At 51.3% G+C, this 18,633-nt stretch overlaps 1 protein-coding gene across 4 annotated transcripts in view; it reads left to right on the top strand.

The window, feature by feature from the left end:
• The window catches only part of Evl (Enah/Vasp-like), a 142,271-nt gene that overhangs the window by 87,606 nt on the left and 36,032 nt on the right, over positions 1-18,633 (top strand). For all 4 annotated transcript variants that reach the window (XM_063241088.1, XM_023562035.2, XM_005000498.4 and 1 more), the window contains one exon: positions 12,524-12,692. In XM_063241088.1, the coding sequence (XP_063097158.1) occupies positions 12,524-12,692 (169 nt within the window). Of the gene's footprint in view, positions 1-12,523; positions 12,693-18,633 lie in introns of those variants that run through there.

Genomic DNA, 18,633 nt, shown 5'->3' with positions numbered 1-18,633 from the left:
AAGGTCCTGAGTTCAATTCCTGATATCCAAAAAAAAAATTTTTTTTTTAGCAATCTGCAAAGTCTCCATCTGGAAAGCTCATGGACTCGGGGTCAGGGATACAGTAATAACCCTGTGCTGAGCGTCGGTGTTATCCTTCCGTGTCTCACTGAGGAAAAGATGCACTGTGCGTGGTGATGCTGCTGCTGCAGCCCAAACTACTGACCTAGTCCAGCTCTCAAGGGCCATATGGGACACAGTTTGTCTGTGGAGTGTGGCCAAACCAAGGCAAAGGCCTCATTTTTCTGGCGCCACTCTCCTCGGCAAGGCCATTGGTGCTTGTCTGTGGAAACGGGTCCTTGATCTGACACCGTTATGAGGTCCCGGGAAGCAGAAGCAGAAGCAGCCGTGCTTCCTGCTGGTCCAGGTTACCTTGGTGTCTACAGTGGGCTGCAGAGGACTTCCTGTCAGGGAGAAGCCCGCGCCCAGCCTACCTCTGCCACCCCTCAACTGAGAGGCATTCTCTGAGCACCTGCCTGAGGCGGGAACTGCAATCAGCGCATTGCTTCACTTAATGCTCAGGACACTGGGAAGGAAGCAAGTGTGGGGTGGCAGAGCTTCCCTCCCCGATGCGGGCTCTGTGAGTCTTGAAGAGAAATTGACAAGAGCCAGGTGAAGAGAAGAGACTGACTGTCATGCATGGGCATCACATGAAGGACAAGTGAGCCCCCAGGGGAGCCCAGGGGTTTATATGTCCTCTTCATAAAGGTGAGGAGAAGGGGAAGTAGGGACACTAAATGGCGTCAGGAAGAATGGGCTGGACAAGGGAGGTGAAGCCAGTGTCCTCCCCTGTGGCTTCAGTAGTCCTGGTAGGGGACTCTTGCATGATACTACTACTCCAGTAATGCTGGCAAGTAACCTTAGGAGACAGGACCTCCAGACAGCATTCCCATGATGTTGGTTTATCTGGAGAATCTGCTTTTCATGGGCAAAGACGGTCCAAGGAAAGCCTTTCTTGTGCGTCTGCTGCTCCCCGCAATGCAAAGGCCTTGCACACCAGTGGGATGTGTTTCTGGGACTCCTTCACATGAACTGTTCACAGGCGCACTTCCGTTTCATAGAGGAAGAAACCGAGACAAAGAAGGGGAGTGGAACTGGCCGAGAAACACAGGCAGGGAGTGACATACCCAGGCCCGGGACCCAGTCTCCTGGCTGCCCTCCGGCTCCTGCCCACGCATTGAGAGCCAGCCTGTGCCTCTGGGTGTGCACAGCAGAAGGGAGCAGCTTTCCCTCTCCGTGGGAGGGCCACACAGCAGACAGGAGGTGGTGGCAGGAGAAAGAGCAAGATTGGAGAAGCTGGGGCTGTCAGAGACTTCAAGGAAAAAGGGGCTCTCAGGCCAACTCGGAAGGACGGGGAAGACTTTTGTGAAAAGGGACCAAGCAGGGGTGCCTGGGGTGCGGGCGGACTCAGCGAACCTACTCAAGGAACCTAAGCAAGAGCTGCAGAAAGGCCACATAGCGTGATGGAGCAGAGAATGGCTGGATGGCTGCCTTGGTGGTCTGTAGTGGCCACACGGACTTTGTGACCCCAGTGGGGACATGAGGCAGCCATGTAAAACTCTGGAGATGAAAATGTCAGGCAGTGGTGGCAGAGAGGGACAGCAAGTGTCCTGCAATGGGAGCACCTCAGCAGGCTCAAGGTCAGACAGGGAATCAAGGCCAACAGCACAGGAAGGAGGGTGGAGGAGCCCACATAGGGCTCTCACCCAAGGGAGAACCTCTAGGGGCCCCTGTACAGGTCCCCCTGACCGCTCTGTGGCTCGTGGCCGGTGGCGATGGGAGTAGAGGCAGCAAGGCCTCTTGGGAAGCTTTGCAGTGCCCCAGGTCAGTTGTGATGGTGGAATAGAGCTGAGGCAGCAGGTGCAGGACGGACAGGTAGCAGACCTGGGAGCTCCAGATGGAGCTGCTCTGGTGTGGCAAATGCAGCCCAGTGACTCAGGTGGGTGGTGGCACCTTTGACCACAGTGAGCAAGGCTTGACAGACAGCTGCAGAGCTGGTGGGAGGGGGGACCTCTGGGCCCTGCCAGAATGGGTGGGCACGGCTGGGTGATGCTGGAGTGTGGCAGAGGAAGCACAGCAGCAGGGGGGATGAGCCAGTCCCTCCCAGCTCCACACCAGCCCACCCTCTGCGCTGTGTCGTGCCTTGGATTCTTTCTAAAGCGCTCGCCACCTTCCAACGTATTACACGACTTTTTTTTTTTTTTTTTTTTTTTTTTTGTCTTTTTCCTTTTTTTTATCAGTACCGGGGATTGAACTCACGACTGCCTGCTTGCAAGGCAGGCGCTTATGCCACTGAGCTAAATCTCCAGCCCCTCACAACTTCTTTATGTAGTAATGTTCATTTGTATTTGGTATTTGCCATCTGTCTCCGCGCCTCTGCACCATAAGTTCTAAGAAAGCAAGGATTTTCATCTGTCTGGTGCCTTAGTGTGTCTGCAAAGTCTGAAACGTTGCCTGAACACATGCGTTTATTGACCCATGGGGTTTCCTTTTGATATGTCGTACTGGAGATGCAGGGCTGCCATGGCTGCTTCTTGGGGAGCTCCTGGTGTCCCAGGTTAGAGACACAGCCAGAGAGACTTGCTGCTGGATCCCAGGCAGTGACAGAGCCATGGCTGCCTGTGCATTGGCCAGCTGGCTGCTTGGACACAGTCCTCTCGGTGCTTTCTGCTGGCCTGATACTCTTCTAAGTGCAAAAATGTACAAGCCCTCACCCAGCTGGGTCACCCACCATCTTGCCCACACCCAGACCATGGGAGGGGTCCATCCCAGGCCTTGTGACTGATGAGGCCCTTGGAGTCCTCAAAGTCAGCTCCTCTCCCAGACCTTGCTTCCCTAGAGAGAGTCTGACTCCTGCATCCCAAGGGAGCCGATGACCTGCCGGTTCGGACAACATAGCTGTCCAGGGTCAGTGTCACTCTCACAAGAGCGTGGTAGGCTCCACAGGGTTGCCGGACAGAAGACTGCTGGGAATGGGTCTACCTAATGGCTCACCTTTGCTGACTGAGCCCACAGAAGAGAAAAGGGACACAGCTCCCCTTTTGTGGGTGCTGGATGTTAACCCTTAGGCAAACTGCCTTATCCGAGTCTGTGGCTCCACCCGGGCTCATTCCCAGCTCCTCCTGTACTCTCCGAGATGAGCACACAGCAAGCCTTGGACCCAGCCACCTCTCCACGGCCATGCCGAGGCTGTGCTGAGATTGGTCTACCTCCACAGATACAGGCACAATCAGAATTTATAGAGAAATGTTAGAAATCACCCTGTAGAACGAAGCATGGTGCCACATGCCAGTAATGCCAGTGGCTTGGAAGGCTGAGGCAGGGAGCTCACAAGGACAAGCCCAGCCTGGACAACTTGGTGAGAACCTGCCTCAAGAGAAAAACTCAGGAGGCCTGGGGATGCAGCTCAGTACTCCTCAATACCACCCAAAGCAAAGGAGAGACTTGGGCAGTGTTCTTCCTGCAGTTAATTAGAAACAGCCCCACATGGGAACAGCCTACCAGACCAGGGGGTCGGGTCCTCTCCAAAAGTCATCATCAGCAGAGAAAAAACAGCTGATGCCCTAGCCAAAGAGTAAGCAGTCAACCCAAACACATGCCGTGCAGGGGTGGACGCTGGGTCCACCTAGCAAAAATAGTTTTTGAGAAAAGTGAGTAACTTTTAGCATGGACTCTGTACTAGATTTATTCATAAATTACTGATTTTCTTAGGAGTAATGACATTTATATGTCAGAATATGTGTATATATATACATATATATATATGTATGTGTATATATATATATATATATATATATATATATAGCAGTACTTGGGATTGAGCCCAAAGCCTTCACATGGATCTATACCCCAGCCCTTTTTTATTCTTTTCTTATTTGAGACAGTTAACTTTATTTATTATGTGTGTGTGTGGTACTAGAACTCAAGCCTAGGCGCTTCCACACTTTAGCGAGTACTCTACCACTGACCACATCTCCAGCTGGAATGTCCTTATTTTAAAGAAATTTATGGTCAGGAGCCTAGGGCCGAAATATCATGCCTGCCACTTACTCTCGAATAGTTCAGGAAAAAAAGAGATAACTCACATGTGGCAAGATGCTAACGTGGGCAAATTTAGAGGAAAGGGCCATTGGTTTACATTGTACATTTCTATAGATTTTTAAATTTCAAAATGGGGGGGGCTGGGGATTTAGCTCAGCGGCATAAGCGCCTGCCTTGCAAGCAGGCAGTCGTGAGTTCGATCCCCGGTACTGATAAAAAGGAAAAAGTAAATAAATTTCAAAATAAAAAGCTGGAAGGAAAACAACTTTAGAATAATAAGACTGGGTTGTGGTTTCCGCTTTGCTAAGAGCAGCAGGCCTGTGACCCACACCTGTAATCCCAGCTGCTGGGGAGGTGGAGGCAGAAAGATTGCAAGTTTGAGCAGAGCTCAGCTTAGGGAACTTAGCAAGGCCCTGTCTCAAAAGAAAAAAGAAGTGATAGAGACGTAGCTTAGTGGTAGAGCAGCCATGGGCTCAAGCCCCAGCACTACGTAAAAATAAAAAGCAGAGCAGAAGCCCTCATGTGGCAGGAAGAAGGAAGGTCTGCGAGGAAGATGGGCGCTTTCCTGTTGGCCGTGGGGTGCTCCCCTCCCCTGCCCATCTCATTATCTAAACCGCTGCCTCAGGGTGCTTTGCCAGCTCCTGGCCGTGCCTGTGAGCGCGGGATCAGACTGTGGAGGGAGACAGCAGTCCTCGTCCCCTGGGTGGGCACTGGAAGTGATGTGGCCTGGTGTGACTCAGGAGATGCTACTCCGACACCCTACTCTTTCCGTGACCGGGTGACTCACTCTTTCCTCTCCTCTTGGAAAGTCTGGCTTCTCCCTCAGGGGATCCCCAGGACCCTGTGTGCAGAACTGTGTGCTGCTCTGCCCAGGTGGTACCCCACACCCCTCAGATGTGGGGCTTGGTGGCAGTGTGGGCTGTGCTTGTGCAGATGTGTCTTTCACCTGGGGTCAGAGCCACAGCGTGGAACCAATGGGTAATTGAGTTTCTTTGAAGTACTGTAGGCGTAGTGATACATTTCTCAGTAAGTGGGGTGTTTTCTGCGTTTATTTTCTGAGTGCAGGAAAAGAGAAGGAAAACAGGTATTTAGGGCTCACAAGAGTCGTGGTCCCTTTCTGCAGCCCCTCCTCCCACCAAAAAATATCTTCAAGGGCCAAGAAATAGAACATTTGGCAAACTCAATGAACTAAAAGCAAGCACTTTCTGGCTATTTCCCGGGAGATCACTGGGTCCCAGCTACTGGAGCTACAGAGATGAACCGCACTTCAAAAAAAGAAGCAAAAGCACCCTGTCCCAGGGGTTCATGTTTTCATTGGTGAGGGAAATAAGCTGTGCCTCAGGACAGTGCCCTGAAAGGTTGGAGTGGTAGGTACGAGGCAGGAGGGTCCAGGGAACATGGGTGCCCTTGGTGGCCATCAGTGAACCCCCCGCTATCCCTACCCCAGAAACGACAGGTGTTGACAGTCAGAGGAGTGTACAGGGCTCAGAGACCCAGAATGAAGGTTCCCCACAAGGAGGCCTAGAAGTGGCCCTTGGAGACAGGACCCCACAGCGCGGTGGCCAGCCCTTGTCCTCCTCAGTGAAGATGGCTGCCCCTGTGTGCAGAGAGGGGGGGTCATACCTGCTCTCCCTGAAGGGGTCCTGCGGCAGGCTGGCTGTCCACTCATGCCCACGTTCTCAGGGTGGTATCAGGTGCCATCGTGTGTGGAAATGGCGGCAGTGTGTGTCTCCTGTCTTACCCAGTGTGGAGCGAATGTAGGAGATGGCACAGGAGATCATGCCCTTGTCTTACAGAGCTGAGGGCCTGTTTCCCCCAGGCCAGGTGGCTATGTGTGCGCACACACGCGCACACACACTGTCTGCGCAGCACGGAACACACTAACTGTGCCTGGGCCTTGCTTTCCAACACCAGCCAGCCGGACCTTCGGTAGCGCGTCCATCCCACCCCTGCCCTATCTCCCTACCTCGCCCGGGAAAGACAGCGGTCAGAGGAACAGTGGAGACAGGAGCCAGAGCGGGGGGAGCAGAGCAGGTAGACCTGTGAGAGTCCAGCAAGTCGCCAGAAGTGGAAATCCATAGAGGAAGGACCTCACGACAGTTGTTTTGAGTCCTTCACAGTCTTGCAGGCTCTAACCTACGAGGGGTCCCCAGAACTAGCAGGTGATGTGCTTCCAGGGACTGGACCTGGGCATGGGGGAAAGCTCTGGTTTCCTTTTCCTGCGGCTCCCAGTCCTGGAGGAGAAGAGCAGCTGAGCCCACCAGAGCCCTGCATTCTCAGCAGGCCACAGAGTTTGCTTTTGTGGCGTGTATGCTGAAACAAGCAAGGCAGGCTTCGCAGCGCCTCCCAGCCTGGCTCCGCTCCTGCGTGGCTCTAGAACTCACTGGCGTCTCCATTCTTTGCCAGGGTCTAGCCCCGGCCTGACAAAAGTGGGGCTCCGGCTGTGTCAGGGACGTGGGGGACCTCAAGAAGCCCCTGCCTTGGGGGGGGTCGAGATCTAAATAGCTTCAGAGAGTGCGGAGGCTCTTGGGGTGCAGGCAGGGGCAGAGACCCACCTACTGCGCTCATAGACTGCTCCTGCAGGTTTGGGGACCTGCCGGTGGACTTAGGTTTTCATCACGTAGAAAAAGACTAATGTTTTTATTAGCTCTGGCTTAGGCATGAGAACTCCCAGGAAACCTGATAGCTTTCCTCCTGGCGGCACTCTTTCCTACTCGTTTTGCAGTCTTCTGTTTCCCTTGCCCGACTGTAATCTTTGGGACGGAGATACGTCACATTCAAAGCAGCTTGCCTCACTCTCACGGTTGGTAAATTAATGGGAATGGATGGATGCGCTCTCTGCAGGTAGTAACTCTTTGCCTGAGCTTTAGAGAAAAGATTCCAACCTCTAGATACATGCATGAGAAAAGCATCTTGGGAAAATTTTTCATCCTAATTACTTGAATAATACCAGCAAAGTCATTTTAATTGGCCCAGATGTCAGGAGGTGCTTTTGCTGCCAAACCCAGATTTCCAATAGGCTTCGGGGCAGGAAGTTCCCTGGGACAAGCTCAAGAGTCTGCCCCTGGTCCTGGTCCTCCCAAGGCAAACTGCTGGGACAGGAACTGCAATTAAACCCCTCTGATCAGTGCTTGGGGCGGGTTGAAATGTCTGGACGAAGTGGCCCGGCCGTGGAGCAGAGGGACCTAAAGCAGCCGATCACTGCAGTGCTTTCGGGAAGGGCTGTCAGGTTGGTGGCTGGGTGATAATTCTGGGGCTCAGAGAAGGGCTTCTGACTTCACCTGGGGCTTCAACAAAGGCTTCCTAGAAGAGAGAACTAAGGGGATATGGCAGCTCGCCTCCTAATCACAGCTACACTGGAGGCTGAAGCAGGAAGGCTACAAACTCAAGTCCACCCTAGCCAATTCAGCAAGACCCTGTATCAAAATAATACTTTTAAAGGGCTGGGGATGTGGCTCACTGGTAGAATAGCCATGGGTTTGATTCACAATACAAAAATAAATAAGTAACATTGAAGCCTATGGATAATAGGAATGGCCATGTCAGCTGGGGAGGAAAAGCTTCCTAGGCAGGGGCACAACACGAGCTAAGGCAGAGAGGCCACAATGAGCAGCAGGATGTGTTCAGGGCTGAGTGTGTTTTCACGAGCCTAAGACCAAGTCGGGGTCAGCCATGGACACACAGCCAAGACTGGAAAGCAGCCGGGTAATGACACACACTCCACACGGCTGGGGTCCATGTGCTGGCACCTGCTTAGTCTTTTAATTCTTCAGACAGCCTCCAAAGAAGATGAGGAAAGAGGTGTGGACGGGTGAAGGAAAGATGGTGCACAGATTGAGGAAATGAGGTACAGAGAAGTTAGAGCGTCCCTCTGAAGTCATGATAGTGAGCAAGTGGCAGGGTTCCCAGGGCAGAAGTGGAATCCAGCTTGCATTTGAGGAAGGTCTTTTTGGTGATACTGTGAGAAGTGAAACTGGAGGTCATGAGATTTGAACCCGGAGGCGGTAGGGGCGGCCAGAAGACTATTGTGATCTCGATGAGGAATAACAGGGGCGAGGGGGCTGGCAATGAGAAAGGAGAGACAGCAGCAGACCTGAAGGGTGTTGGAGGAGCCGGAAGAGGGCCTGCTGGGAGGCACAGAAGGACTGGTGTCCGGTGTATCCAGCTTTCCCCCGTGGCCTTGGGTATGTGCTGTTACCGTCTCTTAATATAGGAAGCAGTGAAAAGGTTTTCTGTTAGAGCAAATTGAATTTTGAAATGTCTGAACTACATACATCCAGTAACTGGAAGTGGGGTTCCACAGTTAGAGGGTGAGAGAATACGATCGGAGCGTGCTGACATGGGGTTTGTCAGCACATTTGATCATGTGAAACACGGGCAGGAGCGAGCCAGCTCGCGGACACATTTGAAAGCCATTGCTTCTCAGCGTTACGCGATGAACTTTTTGCATCAGAATCTGCAAGAATGTGTGTCCCGGTTGTACATGGTGATCCCAGAGTTGGAAGGCTGACGCAGGAGGATTGCCACGAGGCCAGCCTGGGCTGCGTAGTGAGTTCAAGGTCATCCCGGACTTCTCAAAAAAAAAAAAGAATTTGTATCCCACTAGAGCCAAGATATGGAACCAGCCCAGGTACCCATCAGTGGACAGAGGGAGAAACATAAGACTGTAGATCAAGACCTCCCAGGACTCAGCCTTACCTTTCCTTTCCAGCTTCCTGAGAGCAGAGATGTGGGCACCCTGAGGTCTTGTCCACGCCCGCCTGAATTACACAGGACCTTCTGGGAAGGAAGCGGCAGCAGTCTCTTTTATTCAGCAAAGAGAATTTTTTTGTGAATGTGTTTTTTACAGTAGCTCATTCATCAATTTATGCAGCAAGTAGCATTTTTAAGGAGAACCTATCAAATTTCCTCAAAGGATGACCAAGTCGGACATGAGCTTATGATGCCTGTTGAGTGTATGTGTGTGGTTCAGAGTTTGAGTATTCATTCAAGTGATGATGTCAAGAAGACATTTGCACACACAGAACTCAGAGAGAGTGACCAGCCTGTACAGCAACGCAGATTCTATTAAAACAAACAAAAAACCTAAAGGGATAACAAGCCCAAGTGAGCAAGACAAGTCATATGTAGTATAAATGTGTATTTCCTTGCGTTTATGTTTTGTTCAAGGCAATCAAATAAGCAGAGACAAACACACTATTGAAACAGGCGTGGAAAAACTCTAGGGGTTTTGGTTAACCACAAATTTAATTTGAACCTAAAGTGTTAAAAACAACACCCCCTAAAAAAGGAACCTGTGGCTATTCCTGCAGTGACTAAAGTAGTAGTTGGTGTTTAGGCATCTAGTAGGTGGCCAGCCAGTATAACGTCTGTTATTTACAGACTCTGTTCCTGCCGCACCGAAAGGCACATGTGCTACCCCAGCTCACTTCACCCCGAGGGGTCTGCGGGTCTTTGCGGCTCCCAGTCCCCACCTCTGCCCGGGCTGCTGTCACCTCCCCTAGACTCCCACATCCGCTTCCTGTATTCATCTCAGGCTTGAACGTCTTTGTCTTTAAGCCCACACAGCATTTTCTTCAGAAAGTCTCCCATCTGCCCTCCTGGGCATGACTTTTGTAGTTATTTGTCCGACTTCCTGACTAGCTGGGAGCCCCCTGCAAGCCAGACCCAGCAGCCCACTCCTCGATCTTGTCTAAATGTAGCTTGGCTGGCGTCTGTGTTAGCTGAGCTAAGGCTAAAATTTCATGCCCACTGTTAGGACCCAGCCCTGGAAGTGAATGTGACAGATCAGAGACTCAGCAGAAAGGCTTCCGGGGGTGGCAAAGGGACTGGTGGCTTTGTTATGTGGATAATTTATAGAAGGGCCCAGACCCCCATTTTGGCTGCCCACCCCTAACGCTGGACAGCAGTGAGTGGAATGGCACACAGAGCAACCCCACTAGTGGGCCACGTGGGAGAGCAGTAGGTTCTGTTCCGTGTCATTCAGTGCCTCAGCGCTGTCCTCAGAGCAGCTTTATCTAACCCCTGTGGGGTTGGATCAGCCAGCTTCTTTTCAGTGAGCATTCATTAGGCACCTGCGGTGTGCAGCTCCCATGGCGAGCAGCGCATGGCACAGACACGCTCCGGGCTTCCCAGGACCTGCACTACCCAGAGTGCGTCATTTTCAGTCTCCCAAAAAGCAGATGCTGAGACTGTGCAGACAAGTCGCTCATAGAAGACTTACTGGGAAAATGTTAGTGGAGGCTGGGAGAGCTTCAGGCCATGATACGAGCACAAAGGCTGCCCCAGGAAAAAGGGCAGGAGGGTGGACAGAAGCGTTTCAGGTCACAGCATAACCCTGAGAAGGTCTGGCCAGGTTGACAAGCGGGCTTTCCTGGCAGAAGGGCTCCTGGATGGGCAGCAACAGGCCAATGTGGTCCTGCTACATCTGATCCCTAGCTGGGAGCACCCCTGGAAATGCACAATCTCAACGCATGTATGAGGGACCATTGTTCAGCCCCACCCCCAAAACAGGGTCTCCTGAGGGCAGCTGAAGGGCACACTTCCATGGCATTGCCCTGTCGAGTGGCATGTTTTTGAGTCCCTACCCTCCAGCCCCCAAATCAGCAAGAGGGCTTTGTGGTCACATGCGGGCAGGTGGTGGAGCTGGGGTTCCAGCTCGGGTCCCTGTGACTAACTAAAGTTATATCTGGGTGACCAATACCATCGTGCATCCCAGGAGCTCTGTAGCCCTGGAGAAGGATCCAGAGTGTATGCCCTGAACAGTCATCCCAGTGAGCCACTGAGCGTCAATCGCAGTGACAAAACTCAGCCAGGTTTAAGAGGAAAAAAAAGATAGCAGGAAGTAGGGAAATCGATCTTTCTTGAAGGAGAAGGGGCTCAAGACAAGGCGCGAGGGAAGGGGTTTAGGGTGTGTTGTATTCACGGACCAGCTCCACACTGGGACTGTACCACTGTGTACTACAACATGTACCAGTGTAGACATGAAAATAAAGAGGTACAGAACTCCAGGCTCCACACACAGCACAGTGAGAGCTGTCCCTCCGTGTTTGGGGGACGCGTGATTAATTGTGCTGTGGGAAGACACAGTACCACTGGAGACGGGAGCCCCGGCAGCCCGCTCCCAGCACACCAGCTGGACACGCCTGCGTGGGCAGCGCCAGCCCACCATAAACTGCTTGGCCAGGCCCAGAGCTGGGTGGCAAGGCCAGCCCGCTGCGGCCAGGCAGACATTCAGGACAGGGTCTCTACCGGGCCCTGGCACGTAGCAACCAGGAAGCATGCATAGGAGTTCATTCGAAGCGAAATGAGGAGAAGCCCTGTATGGTGTTCTGTGTGCACACAGTGTTAGTTTGTGACCATCCGTACCTGGATCATCCACAGTCTGAGCTGCAGAGGGCCAGAGGCCGCACGTCTGGGGTCCTCAGGATCCCGCGGCCCCTGCCACACTTGGGATTCCATCGGAAAAACGGGATCTCTGTCACCTGGCACCCGCCGGGCTGGAGCAGGGACCTTTCCCCGTGCTTCGGTTCCCCACCTTCTTACAGGTGGTCAAGTGAACACAGTTTTCTAGGCTGCTGGCTTCATCACTAGGATTGTTCCCTGGACGCACCTTGCTGCCATCGTCACCCCCAAGCGGGGGCTCTGGACTTCTTTCCAGTTTGATGTTGTCTTTAGAGGATGACAGCCCCACTCCCCACCGCTGCAGGGGTCTCTTTAACAACTGCAACTTACTCTTAACTTCGGGAGCCCTTGTGTCCTAGGGTGGGGCTCGTGTGAGGAGGCAGAGCAGTGGGCTCCGAGCGCCATCTCTGCATCCACGGTGGCGTTCGTTCGGGAATTAATTTTACCTCTGCAGGCCCTGCTGCTGCGTCTCTGGCTTTCTGTTGTCATCTAAACAGATGAGGTTGCTTTGCCTAGCAAATGCCTTACGATATACAGAACTTTTGTTGGATTCTGAAAAAAAAAATTCTGTCACATGCTCTAGAGTCAAGCAAAACTGACTGTGAATCACTAATTTCATCACCAAATACCCCTGTGAATGTGTGTGAGTCTTTTCTAGCCTCCGAGCCACTCCTTTGTTGTCTATGCAATAGGTAATGAGTAGCTACCGCGATAGGGAAGCGTGGTGGGTGTTTTAATGCCATGCCCTGGACATTGTGGACAGTTGGCAGTGTACAGGATTCCTCTCTGGTTCAAGTGCCTTTTCCCTGGGAGGCAAAGCTGGGAGTCCTCCCAAGCTATGCCAAGTTTGGCACTGAACCTCCCCTCCACTCCTCACGGTCTCTGTAGACAGCTGGGAGTTCAGGCAGTCAACACTCCTTTCTGTGAAGTAGGTGCTGGCTCCGGTTTCAGAAGGAGCCACGCCAGCTTCCATCCACCCGAGCTGCCACTGGTGCTTCAGGTTTGTTTTTCTTTCTGTATTTGTTTTCTTGCTCTGCAGTGAACAGAGTATATGCCAAGCTCGGGCTTCCGTGATGGTCTACGATGACACCAGTAAGAAATGGGTACCAATCAAGCCCGGACAGCAGGGGTTCAGCCGGATCAACATCTACCACAACACTGCCAGCAACACCTTCAGGGTCGTCGGAGTCAAGCTACAGGATCAGCAGGTGGGTGCGGAGGGCACAGATGCTGCCCCAGCCTGTGCTCCCCTCCTCACACGCGCCCTGGGGGAGGGGCCAGCCTCTGGACGCTGAGGCTCTGGGTGCATGTCTGACTCTGTGGCTTCAATATGCTGAAGTCTGAGCATCATTTCCACATCTGTCCTGGAGACCATGACCGGCGCCCGGCCTGCTCCATGGGGCTCTTGTCCAATTAGAATTGAATAGTTGGTGTGGAAAAGCTTCAAGAGCTACCATGCACAGATGCTTCAGTCTTACCCTGTGTGTAGCTAGTTAGAGTTGTAGTTTATCAGTCCCTGAGTCTTACTTTGGAAGGGTCTGGAGATGACCAGAGAGCGGGAGCTGTGTCTCTCCCCATCCTGGGTAAATCAGGAAAGTCAGAAGAAACTGTTTGTGACTGCACCTGGGAAGGCCCTGTGCAAATGCAAGGTATCACCTGTGTCCACCACAGCATGAGTGTCACATGCATCCTGAAGGCAGCGCAGTCCAATGTGACAGAGACTAGCATTAGGGCCTAAAGACACAGCCCACCTGCTCACCCCTGGTAACCTTGGCGAGGTCTCACTCCTGCTTCTTACAGATTGAGCGGGGCGTCTTTAGCAGGTCTGCTAAAAACACACAGGCCTGCGGCCTCCTCTCATACATGATAAACCCTGTTAAGGCAGCATCTGTGGAGGCATTTGTCGGTCACACATGGACTAAACTGAGGAGCAGGCAGCCAGCTGCCTCTTAGCAGCTGGAAAAGGGCATAGAAACTTGGGCTCCAGTATGACCTTGTGAATGGCTTTCTACTTTGGCCAAAATAGCCCTGTTTAGTTTTCATGTTCTGTGGCTAAAAGGGATGTCCCGACTCAGGATCCCTGATATAAGGTGGTCTAACCCTGAATTCTTCATACCCCAGAAGTCTCCCTTAACCCTGATTGCTGAAACTTCACAGTATGAATGTCTTTCTAGAAACCTGTTGGAAACTACTTCCCTGACCTTCTAATTTACTGGTACCAAATCTGTGCATTGCACCATGCAGAACAGATAGAATCCTTGGCCCCAATTGTGGTGACAATCAAAAACATCTCAGACTTCCAGAGAAAACGAAACATTATGGTAGCCACTGTTCATTTCATATTACCTTGTTTGAAGTCCTGTAATGCTTTCATTCTTTTGTTTTGATTGGTTTTAGTCTGTTTGATTTTTTTTTTGTCTTTTTTTTTTTTTTTTGTCTTTTTTGAGACAGGGTCTCCCTGTGCAGTTCAGGCTGGCCTTGAGCTCACTTTGTAGCCCAGGCTGGTCTCAAACTCACAACGATCCTCCTACCTCAGCCTCCTGAGTGCTGGGATTACAGGTGTGAGCCACCCTGCCCAGCTCTGTTTGATTTTTAAAAAATAAAATCTCACAGGCTTCCAGAACCCTCCACAGGAAGTGGCGGTGGGGTAGAATCACCCTTTGGCATAAGGCCCTCTACCTGCTGTAGTTCCTGAAGCAGTGGTGTTCCCTAAGCGTTTGTTTCAATCATGGTAAGGTTCCCACTCCTTTCGCACCACTCAGCCCCGCTCCAGGGCACTGGGAAGACAGCATGACCTGTTCTCAGCCTACACTGTCCCAGTTAGCGGGGAGTACATGCTGGGGGAGACACAGGGCGAGGTGGGCTGTGCTGGTTCCAACTTAGAGGTTTCCTGGAGCCCGACAGAGGAGTGTCACACACAGCCTGTGCCTTGGTTTCATCATTGCTGAGGCACAATACCTGACACCCACAAGTTAAGGAGAGGTTTGTCGTGGCTCCCAGTTTCAGTTCAGTCCACACGTGGCCAGGGAGCTCCACGGGAAAATTGGTGTGGTAGGAGGGCACTGTGGCAGCCAGGAAGCAGAGAGGGAAGAGAGGAGCCGGGGAGGAGACAGACCCTTCCTGCCATGCCCCCATTCACTGCTCCTCAGGGCCAGCTCCTCACAGCAGGTCCCCAGGACCATCACCTTCCAAAACGAGGTTTTCAAGGGACAGCGTAGACCAAACCATACAGCTTTCCACGTGGAATCACATGTTTGAGCAACAAGCTCCTTGTGCGAGGCTAAGGCTGTCTTCCCCAGTGGTGAGGCCCACTAGCTAAGAGCATGAAAGTAATTAACTCATAGTCAGCAAAGGTGCAAGAGGAAGTGGTAGGGTCTGTGGCCCAGGCAACCTTGCGGGATCTCAGGAGAAAAAGACCAGCGTCCACATGTGTCCAGACACGGTGGACCACTATCTTATAATGTCAAATATTTTAAGAGACAAAAGTTCCCAGTCCAATAAATAATTGGCTATCTTATATATTTCATGTTTTTGTAGAGCATTCTTCTTTCGTTTTTTTTTTAATGCTGGGGGTCAAACCTAGAACCTTTGCACTGAGCTGTGTCCCCGCCCTTCTGAGACAGGGTCTTACTGTGCTGCCCAGGCTGAGCTTGAACTTGTAGACCTATGGAGTTTTTTCACATTTGTTAATTCTTTCTCCCATACCCCTGTAAGGATAATGGTGCAAGAATGGTTACCCCCATTTAAATAGCTGGATACAAATAGCTGGATACAAAACCAGATGATTTGTGGGGAAGGGACGGGTAAGTTACAGCACCGTCAGCCAGGGTCCCACCTGGATCTCACACTGAGGGGGAAACCCGAAGGGGTCTCAGTTGAGACAGCGGTGGTGAGTTTGCAGGCGATAGTAACAGGAGTAATGTGAATAAAGTCAGTGAATTACAGCAAAGCAGCACAGTGAGTTAACAGAGGCGAGGACGAAAGGAGGGCGGGCAGGCCTCCTGCGCACTGCACTGCCCTTCCCTCGCCCAGAATGTTAGGGCCACACTGGGTAGCACCTTGCGGGAGGCCAGCTGCTGAGGGCTCCGGGAGCAGTGTCAGGCGTGGGGCAATGGCAGAAGCAGCCAGGGCCTCTTCCTGGGGAAGAGAGAAATGGGAGGGCAGAGCCACGTTCTCAGCTCCGGAAGGGCTGCAGGGTCCCCCTTTTACAGGTATCCCAGAGAACAGCGCCAGCACTGCTATGTGAGCAACATAATGAAGGTGATCTGAACTCAGTCAGGGGAGGACCTCTGTGACAAGTGCCCATGGCTGGGATGTAGCGCGGCATCTGTCTCCTAGGGTCCTGGAAATGTAATCCGGGGTGGGCTTAATCCAGCGCTGGTGTCTAGAGGTAGGCTCTGGGGAGGTGCGTGGGGTGCGAGGAGGTCAGGCTGAGCCCTGTGATTGAACCCTTGTGGGTCTGTAAGAGGGAACAAAAGGAAGGGACTCCCCCTCCACCCCTGTGCCACCTGGAACTTTGCCAGCAGAAAGACCATCATCAGACGTGGGCTCTTGGTCCCCGAGAGCTGTGAGATGAAGCAACTTTTCTTTCTAAAGCTAGCCCCTGAAGTTAGAATTTCATGATAGCAATGAAAACCATACTATTTAAGCAAACTGCTCAAGCGCACTGCACTGTGAGCCCCAAGGCTGCCGGCCTCGCAGTAAGGTTGGGAGAGAGGCGTTGGGAAGAGGTTCCGCGGAGGCCCTCAGAGCCTTGGCCAGCCTGTCGTCCGGTCTGTGGCGCCGCGTAAACACCAGGACCGAGGAAACAGTTTTGGTTTTTTGTTTTGGGTTTGTTTTTTATAAAAGACTTATAACCGTTTTTACTCAGAAGCCTCAAAAATTGTGTTCGAGGATATTTAGAATTGCCAGAGCTTCCTTTAAAAGAACAGAAAAGGCGCTCCTTCTCCCCCCTCAGTCCCTGGAGTAAAACGTGTGCAGCCATCGTGAGGACAGGCTCCTATTTGGAAAACAGCACTTTAGAGTCAGGTTAGCCTTTCGAAAGTGTCTAGCTCAGTCCTGCAACATCCTGGAGAATGATTTTTGAAATACAACTTTTATTAGAAAAGGTTGAAAATTTACAGTTGAAGGAAAGATAAAATCTTATGAACACAAACCCAAAATATCGGCATGATTATATTAATATCAAATAAGATAGAACTTCAGACAACAAGTGTTACTAAAGACAAACACTGGCTTTTTAAAAGATGAAAGGCCAATTGAAAGCAAATTTCTAAATTTGTATGTATCTAATAAAATGTTGCAAAAATATGAAGCAGAAGTGGATCAATGTAAAGGTTTTGAGGAATAACAAATTCAGAGCCATATGCAGAGATTTTAATCTTACCTCCAAGTAATGGATTGAACAAGCAAATGTAAGTAGAAAAGACATCAAGACTGTGAGTGACATTATTCACCAACTTAATCCAATTTATATGCTGGAAACGACAGCCAGCACTGTACAGTGTGCATTCTGCTCATAAAACAGTAACCACAGCAGAGCATCTGCTGGGACGGATTAAGATGGGGGCGCAGTGATCCTGCCTGAGGTCCGGCTCATCAGGAGGCTGAGGGGGGAGGTGTGCTCGAGTCCTGCCTGAAAAACATGGCAAGACCCGCATTCAAGTTACAGGGGAAAACACTGTAAAGTTGTAAAAGAAAATATAGGGAAACCTTCTTTATATAGGAGAAGGCACAGATTGTTGGATAAATATAACAAACGTATAGAAGAACCAAATTGTTGACCTTCATTAAAATAGTTTTCTTCATTAAAAGACATTAAGGGGATGAAACACAAGCTACAGAGAGGACGGGCACAGACACAGCACACACCCACTCAGACAGGCACTTAGGAAAGTATGTGGAAGTCCTGCAGATAGTGGAAAAAAGACAGGTACTTTCTTTTCAAACTTGGAGAGAAAACTTGAACAGAAGAGCGGTGGAGCGTGCAGTGAGGCCAGGAAGTGTGTGAAGGCTCTCTGCCCTGCTGATCGTCGGAGACGCACCAGTGAGAGCTGGCCCTCCACACACCCAGGGCCGAAGTTAGAGGGGCTGACCGCACCAGAGTCATCAAGCATCCTGAGTCCTCTTTATTGCTGCTAAGAGTGTGAACCGGTCACAGCCTCTCTGGAAACCTGACCGAGCGCACTGAGGTAAATACACATGTGCCATAGGACCCCTCCTAGGGGCGTCCCAAGAAAAAGAGCTTGTGTTCACTCAGAGACATGGATGAAAATATTCATAGCAGCTCTGCTCACAATAGCTGAGGACCAGGAACCGTCCAAGTACCCATCAACAGGAGAATGAAGGTGTTATTGGTGATTTGGAAGAGGAACCCTGTGCAATCAGAAAGATTTAAATACTGATGTATGCAGCAAGATGGATAAATCTCCTAGACCTCGTGTCAAGTGAAAGAAGCCAGAAACAGAAGAATATGAATTAAGAGGCGAAAGTAAATGGAGACGTTAGCGGCAAAGCAGTTGGGTCTGCAGGGAGGTGTTGGGAGGTGTTGAAGCTGCTGCATCTGAAGTGGATGTGCAGTGTAACACGGTGTCCAGTTGCGTCCTCCGACCCATCCTAGTCAGGGTAAACCTGGGAACAGGTGCTGAGGTTGTAGCCCTTGGCCAGTCAGATCTAGCTGACAGGAACCCTCTCTGCAGATGGTCAAGAGACACGTTGGACTGTCCTTCTTTACAGGGGATTTAGAAGTACTTTTTCAAGAAGTAAAAATAAGTTTTTAAAGGGTTGTGTCCACCTAGTAGTCCCAGCAAAAAGAGTATACCCTGTAGAAATGCACCTATGCATGAGTGTTAGGGTGACAAGATTTACCATGTCACTTTCATTTTATGGATGAGGAAACTGAGGTAAATCATCCAGTGTTACTCAACTGAAAAGCAGTCAAACCAGGATATTAACCTAGAACTCTCTGGCTCAGAACTCTCTGTAGCTAGCGCCATAGCTGCCTTCAGAGTGTGGGCGGGGGGAGGGAGGGGGGATAGGGCGTGCACAGCAGCTGGCAGCACCAGACCCTGGGTGCAGACAGAACAGGGTGGCAGGCCCAGGAAAGTGTGGGTGGAGAACCCAGAGAGCTTATGGAGCAGAGATGTGTCC

This window comes from Cavia porcellus, unplaced genomic scaffold (genome assembly GCF_034190915.1).
Source record: "Cavia porcellus strain 051 isolate PalLab524CR breed Dunkin Hartley unplaced genomic scaffold, mCavPor4.1 scaffold_31, whole genome shotgun sequence".
Classification (NCBI taxonomy): Eukaryota; Metazoa; Chordata; class Mammalia; order Rodentia; family Caviidae; genus Cavia; species Cavia porcellus.
This window is presented reverse-complemented; position numbering and strand designations above follow the sequence as displayed.